General features: G+C 46.9%; 1 protein-coding gene across 1 annotated transcript in view; it reads right to left on the minus strand.

Moving 5' to 3' along the window:
* LOC311351805 (neural-cadherin) overlaps window positions 1–7,031 on the minus strand; it is a gene marked incomplete at its 5' end in the record, with an annotated part of 92,871 nt that extends 85,840 nt beyond the window's left edge. The window contains 1 exon segment of the mRNA XM_084471942.1: window positions 6,059–7,031. Coding sequence (XP_084328068.1) covers window positions 6,059–7,031 — 973 coding nt within the window.
* Window positions 7,032–7,896: the final 865 nt, after the last annotated feature.

The following is a 7,896-nucleotide window of genomic DNA, read 5'->3' on the forward strand; positions in this document are numbered from 1 at the left end:
AAGTGTGGGTGACAGAGGCTGAGATGGAAGGGACAACAAGGAGAAAGGGAGAGGGAATATTTGTTTAAGTGTCTGTGTGTGCTTTTGATTAAGAGTGTGTGGATGGATGTGTCGAGATGTAAACAATGGATATTGTTTTGGTTTAATTGTACGATTTAATTACAAGCAAGCCAGCTGGTGTACTTAACGAGCTCAACGAGCTAAAAATGCCATCAGTGTTCCAGTTGATTTTTATTAATTGTAGCTAAAAGGAAGAAAGTTGTTGTTAATTTATGCAGAGAAAAACACATTCATTAACGATAATGAGACGGTATCTATTGTGCGTGTACAAACTTTTAATGCTTGGAACTAATTATTTTAAAAGTGTTAGCTTATAACTTTTGTTTTAAAATGTTCTTCCACTATCTATCTTGCATGCAAAAGGAATTCATAAACATATGTATCTTCTGTAAAATAATAAAACATTCACAAATGATAGTGACAATCAACAATGGATGGTACTCCTTTGTTTATGGCATAATATGCGAATAATCGGATACCAAATTATACGAAAATATCTTACCTACTAACCAAAATTAACTGTCCTTATTTGTATCTCTGAACCACTTTATACTTAAGTAGTACAGTTAATGGCCTCAAAGTATACACACTCAGCAATTTTGATCTGTGTTTGTTTTTGCTTAGACAACTGTTGACCCTGATCAGCTGCAAGCCAAACCAGACTCCAAATGTTTGGCCCACAGTCCAGAAACGCTCCATAATGACTTAACCCGTATTGTATACATCTCCCCTCCGACACTGGCCTGGTCCCAACGGAATGTGTATTCCACTTCCTGTTAGGATACTGAGCCTGTGACCACTGACCCCTTGGATGATTGGTTTCTTTGTACTGCCAGTTTGGAATCTGGGAGGTGAAGTGTGTAAGTCTCTCTCTCTCTCTCTCTCTCTCTCTCTCTCTCTCTCTCTCTCTCTATCTCTCTCTAGCTTATGCTTAAGTGTGATTGTTCTCAATGAATTTTTAACGTTTTTTTTTGTAAAAAAAAATACAAAACAATACTGGATTTATAGTCTTATTTTGTGTTTTTATGGTAAGGGCGTCTCTGTCTCTCTATCTGTCTTCATCCAAAGCTCCTCGTCCGTTAGCAGATGCTTCGATCCACAGCGCCGTGCGTGTGTGGCTGAGATCACCCAGAGCACGGCACCAAAATGGAAGCAGCCTCCATTTTTTCAGAAGATATCAACAAAGTGCTGTAGATTCCCACAAGAGCTAAAATATAGTTCCTCTCAATTGCCGCCCTCCCCCTCTTTCTCCTTAAATACAGGAATTGAGTCAATCCGTAGTATTCAACCGAGAGGATAAACCTGATTATATTTCTCATTCAGATTTACTGCAGCCAGAACTTTTCTTCACAAACAGTTCCAGAACCCCTCCAGGACGCGGGGGGATTAAAAAGAAGCGCACCCACAGATTCAAACCCACATAGGAACAATCCATTAGCCTCGTTTAACCAGTTTAGTACGCATGCAACCAAACTAACACACACACACACACACACACACACACGCACACACATAAATACATACAAACACGCCAGAAGAACGCACACACGGCTCTGACAGACACGAGAGGAAGGCTTGTGGGGAGGATGGGGCCCAGAGGCGTGACTTAAACCACACAAACACAATATACACAAACCGAAACATCAAACACACACACATAAATATCCCCAAAAACACTTCAGACATACACACACACACACAAACACACACACACACGCACGCACACACATGCACACACGCACACACAAACACACAAACACACACACACACACACACACACACACACATGCACACTAAGAGACAGCCTTGAGCAACATTTATTCAGTTGCTCTTTGGCCAGAAAAATATAAATGAGAGAGATGGAAACATTTTAAACTTTTAAGTCAATATTATGCCTGTAATTACTGGCAAGCAAGGATACAAGTATGTTATTTTTTTCAACACTCTTCGGCAGAAACACACACACACACACACACGTATGTGTGTGGGCCGATGGGGTGGGTGTTGGTCAAGTGAGAGGATGAGAAGAGTGATGATAGAGCGAGAGAGAGAGAGATAGAGAGATATCATTAAATCACTCTCCACAAACAACCAATGCGCCTTGACTCCTTTGACTTGTTACACAGGGTTGCAGTCCTTCCCCCACACTTTTTAACATGTATATTGACAAAGTGGCTACAAACCGTGGAAACATCTACAGCTCCAGGTATCGATCGACATGACACACAGGTCAGATGCCTGTCAGATGATTGGTTCCTACGGTCCCCAACCAAAGAAGGACTTCAGCAACACCTGGATGAACTCCACAGTGTCTGTAAGACCTGGGCCCTCACGGTCAACCTGAAGAAGACCAACATCAGGATCTTCAAAAAAAGGTCTGCGCTCCAACATCAAAAATAGAAATTGTATTTTGACACTATTGAATTACAACACACATAATAACTCATAGTTATACATGAAAAATGCATATTAACAACCTCAGACACAAAGCCAGAAGAGCTTTCCACGCAATAGAAAGAAACATCCAAACTGAAATCCCAATCCAAATCTGGCGGAAGATCATAGAACCCATTGCCTTGTAAGGCAGTGAAGACTGGGCCCACTCAGCAAACAACTACAATGTGAAACCTGGAACAAGCAACCAATTGAATGCCTGCATATCACATTTTTTGTAATATATTACACCTTCAAAGGAAAGCCCCAAACAATGGCTGCTGGGCAGAACTAGGCCAATATCCACTCCAAAACAAAATAGTAAAAACAACTACCGAGTTTCACAACCCCCTAAAAATGAAGCAACCCCCAAACCCTCCACCACAACGCCCTCAAACACCAAGAAACATACCCAGAAACAAGTCCCCTCCAGCAGCTGGTCCTGAGGACCAGTCATCACAGACAGACCTGCTACTACCCAGGGAGGACAGGCTGAGCACACACTGTCCACACAAACCAGGAAAAAGCACTGCTCTGGAAAAAGATGAAACAAAGCAGAAGAACATATTTGTTTCCTAAATTTACCCAACAATCTGAATCAGACAGTGAAAAAATGTAGTATATCATTGGGGGAATACTAAACGACGATGTTGTTTGCAGCGAGATATGTCCTCACCTGTCATAACGTCAGGGGCAACCAGGGAAACGCCTTGTAACCACTGTTCTCTCATGAATGTTTTCATAGTGTATTGTTGTATTAATGTTGTACTTTCACAGTCTTAGTGTCTTTGTCTTTTAACTATTTATATTATTGTATTATTTATGTCCTTGTTACTGTTTTGCTGTGGAAATATGAAGGAATGCCTTTTTCAATAAAGCTCTTGAATTTAAATTGATTGAATTTGGAGAGAGAGAAAGAGAGAGGGAGAGAGAGAGAGAGATGAGGGGATGCTAATTAGTTTGTCTGACACACCACAGTTGAGTCACCGACATCATTGTCCTCAAATCATCCATTAACCTAGCACAACTACACACAAACATGCACAAATACACACAAGGAGTGGGATGGAGGGGACAGTGTGAGGGATAAACTAGACGAGACAGAGAGGGACGGAGAGTGAAAGGGAGACAGAGAGTGGAAGATAGAGACAGAGAGACAGAGAGTGAAAGGGAGACAGAGACCGAGGGACCAAGTGGTTTAGCGACTTGGAGAAGATGAGAGAGAATTTGTTAGGGGAAGTGTACAGAAGAGAGAAAGAGGACAATAATAGAAAGAGCGAGAGACCCAACAGGGCACAGAGAGAGAGAGAGAGAGATTGAGAGAGAGAGAGAGAGAGCTTGAGAGAGAGAGAGAGAGAGAGAGAGCTTGAGAGAGAGAGCTTGAGAGAGAGAGAGAGAGAGAGAGAGCGAGAGAGAGAGAGAGAGAGCCGTGTGTATGTTTGATAGTCATCGCCCATGACTGCAGCTTTCCCCAGACCAGCGGGACAGACGGTGACCAGACGCCCCTGAGCCCACAGAGGCCAGGCAGGCGGCCACACGCACGGGCCAATCAGCACACGGTTTACACCACTGTCACCAGCGTGTCGATCCAATTAGCACGGAGAGCCCCCGCCTCTCTCCCCCTCCTGCACGCACACCGGCCAGATCCACACACCACACAGAGCCCTGTATGCCACAACAGTAAACTTCCCTTAATCAAACAAACCCTAAAGTCTCTGTTGGGGGGGGTGGGGGGCGCTTGTTTGGGGGGGGCTGTCCGGCACATGTCTCAGCCGGCCGGGTGGGTCTTTAGACCAGGTGAATAAACAGCATATAATTACGTCAAATAAACAAAAAGTGTGTGTGTGTGTGTGTGTGTGTGTGTGTGTGTGTGTGTGTGTGTGTGTGTGTGTGTGTGTGCGGAGACAGGGAGCGTTTGGACAGGTTGATTTCCCCGTCCCCCGGTGAGAGCAGAACACAGGGCCAGAAGCGGTCTGCTGTGATGTAGTGAGGCCTGAGGGTGATTTGGGGTCCTTAGCCAAACATTTACCTAAGAGGGGACTTTCATGGTAGATGAGCTCTGGGGGAAAGGCAAACTCATGATAGGCCTGTATAGGAGGCTGTGGTCGGGAATAAAATATATTCTCAAATGAATGGAAAAAATTGTTGCAAATATAAGCCACTGAATTTACACTTGGAAAAATTGTATTCCGTCTAAAGCTGAAAAATGAATAAGAAAAGAATAAGAATATATAGTATAGAATAACTAACTAGGTTGTTGACTATTCTGATATTCTTTTACATTTGTCTTGCATCCCTTGGGACTAGCAACGTTAAATTGCTCCATCGTACACAAGAAACCATTAGGCCGTTGTTTTCCATTATTAATCCATTATTCAGAGTTGGTCGTCCACGGCCCTGTTTTCGGCCGTGTTTCGGTTTTTCCTGTCTTCTATTCGGGCATACACATGTTATACACGTGTCACATAACACACACTGAATGCTCCCCGGTGTGGAAACGAGGAATCTGTTTACCCAATTAACGACCAGGCCAGCTCGCGGCAGATAACACCTTGGCCCCTGGCGCCCGTCATGTGTCTGGGGGAGGAGGTGCGATGTCAGGGGACCGCGAGGCGACGCGTCAATTAACGGAGCAAATATAGAGGCGCTTTATTACGAGGCCGTTATGTGAATAGAAGCGGTCAGGGTCTGGGTGAGGCGGTATGAAAATGCAGGGAATAAACACGCACACGCACACGCACGCACACGCACACACAGTCTCTCGCTCTCTCTCTCTCTCTTTCTCTCTCTCCCTCTCTCTCTCTCTCTCTCACACACACACACACACACAAGCACACAGGTACGAGCGCGCGCAAGAGCTGGCACACACACACACACACACACACACACACACACACACACACACACACACACACGCACGCACACACTCCCTCTCACTCTCACTCTCATTGCCAAGTCTGCCACGCTCCTGAATCATGCCGACACCGAGGCGAGCCATGCGTGCATGCGTAATCAATAGGTCTGTTCATCAGTATGTGTGTGTGTGTGTGTGTGTGTGTGTGTGTGTGTGTGTGTGTGTGTGTGTGTGTGTGTGTGTGTGTGTGTGTGTGTGTGTGTGTGTGTGTGCGTGCGTGTGTGTGTGTGTGTGTGCGTGTGTGTGTGTGTGTGTGTGTGTGTGTGTGTGTGTGTGTGTGTGTGTGTGTGTGTGTTCTGCGTTCAACCTCACGAGAGAACTGATGTCTCTCTGGCGCTATCACTCCTGATTAAAGACCAGGGAAGTTTTTGACAACACCATTAGCCTAGACTTGATTGGCTGGAGAATGCGTGCGGCTCGGGAAAAACGCGCGCACATCATTAATTGCAATTAAGCAATTATGACCAAAAAATATTAGTCATTTTTTTTCCTCCATGTTTCAATGTTGTCACATTTATAGGATATTGTAGGCCATTAATATGCTTATTATTACATATTTTGATGAGGATTCTTTACAGAATTAAACGGAGGTGTTATGCGTGGTTCTTACATCAGGGGTCTTACACCGAGCCTGTTAATAAACGGACTCACCTCTGACATTCTGGATCTTCACCACCACGTCTGTCGGGGACCGGAGCGCGTGCGCCAGGTACAGCCGCCCCGAGTCGCGCTCTATCTGCACCGGGGAGTCCGGCTCTGACACCACCTCGAACCAGCGCTTGGCAAACTTTTGATCCGGGACGGTGAAAATCAAATCTCCGACTTTGACGTCGTCGGAGACGATCACGGGGAGGACGAGTTCCTCCCCGGAGACGGCCCGAGGCCGGCGGGGGGGCCCGGCCCTGGGCCGGCGGGGGGACCTGTCCCAGCCGTCCCGGGCCACCTCGAACTGAAGCCTCAGGGGCTTGCTTATCAGCACTTGGTCTCCGCTGTCTTTGGCGTACACGTGCAGTGTGAAGGCGGTGACCCCCATGAGGGACCGGACCAGTGTCACCTGTCCGCTGGACGGAACCACGTGGACGAAGTGAGACTTTGGCCGCGCGAAATAAGTCACTTGTCCGTTATTTTCGGCGTCGCTGTCCCTTGCGCTGAAACGAGCGACCTCCGTACCGACCAACGTCAGCTCGTTTACTTTTACCGTTTTATTTCCCCCGGTGAATTCCGGTGCGTTGTCGTTCTGATCCGCCACCTCCACCTGGACCGCCGCGGGACCTTTCAGACAGCCCGGCAGCGTCACCCTCAACTCGTATATCGCGATGAACTCGCGGTCCAAAGTTTTGGTGGATTTCAACCCGATATGTCGTTGTCCCCGGTAGAAGAACAACTTGAAATCCGATGCATAATTCCCAGTCAAACCCGTGTCCAGTAGAAGATGCGCCCCGCGACAGTCGCCTCCAACCAGGGGCAGCTTGACTCCGTCCACCGGTGACCCAGACGGGGAGTTCTCCGCAATGTGTCCATAGTGCAAGGATGACGTCCCGCGAACCGCTGAAAGTGACACCGCCACTGCGACCAGCAGCTGCAAGGTGCCCAGGGCATGCCGTCCGGTTGCGCCTTTCGTCATGTTTCCATCAAATCCAATCCCGTCCCTCAGAGGCAAGAATAAGTTCAACAGCGCACTGAGCACAAAGTATGAAGCAGAAGAGAAGTGCTCTCTCTCCTCTTTCTCCAGATAATTCAATAAAACAGCTCCACTGGTATATTCGTATGAACTGCGCCAAAGTGGTAAGTTGGCATCGGCTGGTGCAGCATCACTTCTTGCGCGCACACAGAGGGTGGATTCTACTCCTCCGACAGAGGTAACAAGCCACAGACTCCATGTGGTACGGTTGCCACCGCCTCTCCCGGTAACGGAGCCAATCATGTGCTCTCTAACGGATAAGATGGACAGGTCCGCGGGCCCCGCCCACTGGGAGTTTGAGTTCGCCTCGCGACCGTTGGAAATTGAAAGCCAGTCAGATGGAATGTATAGACGACTGAATAGTCAAGAGTGATGGAGTGAGAGAAGAAAGAGAATAGGACTTACGAATAAAGGGGGTACAGTGTGTGTCTGTGTGTGTGTGTGTGTGTGTGTGTGTGTGTGTATGTGTGTGTGTGTGTGTGTGTGTGCTTGAGAGCGTGCGTGTATGTGAGAGAGAGAGAGAGAGAGAGCTATTTGTATTCCTCTCTACAGTTTAAAACACAGTGGTCAAAGAGGGAGCTGTTTGGCTCCGTGGAGCTGTTGCCTTGTTCCTTGGCTCAGGCTCAGTGGCCGTCAGTATTCTGCTCCGGCGGGCTGAAGACCTCCACACAGTTGATATTTGGGCAAAACACAACCCTGTGTCAGTATTTATTCACATACACAAATTTGATGGCGTTTGGTTATTGAGAACGCGTACAAATGTTCAGTCTTAGGAATCTGGAATAACTTTTTCCAAGACCACCCACAA

The sequence above is a fragment of the Micromesistius poutassou genome (genome assembly GCF_964030765.1).
Source record: "Micromesistius poutassou genome assembly, chromosome: 8".
NCBI classification, from domain to species: Eukaryota; Metazoa; Chordata; class Actinopteri; order Gadiformes; family Gadidae; genus Micromesistius; species Micromesistius poutassou.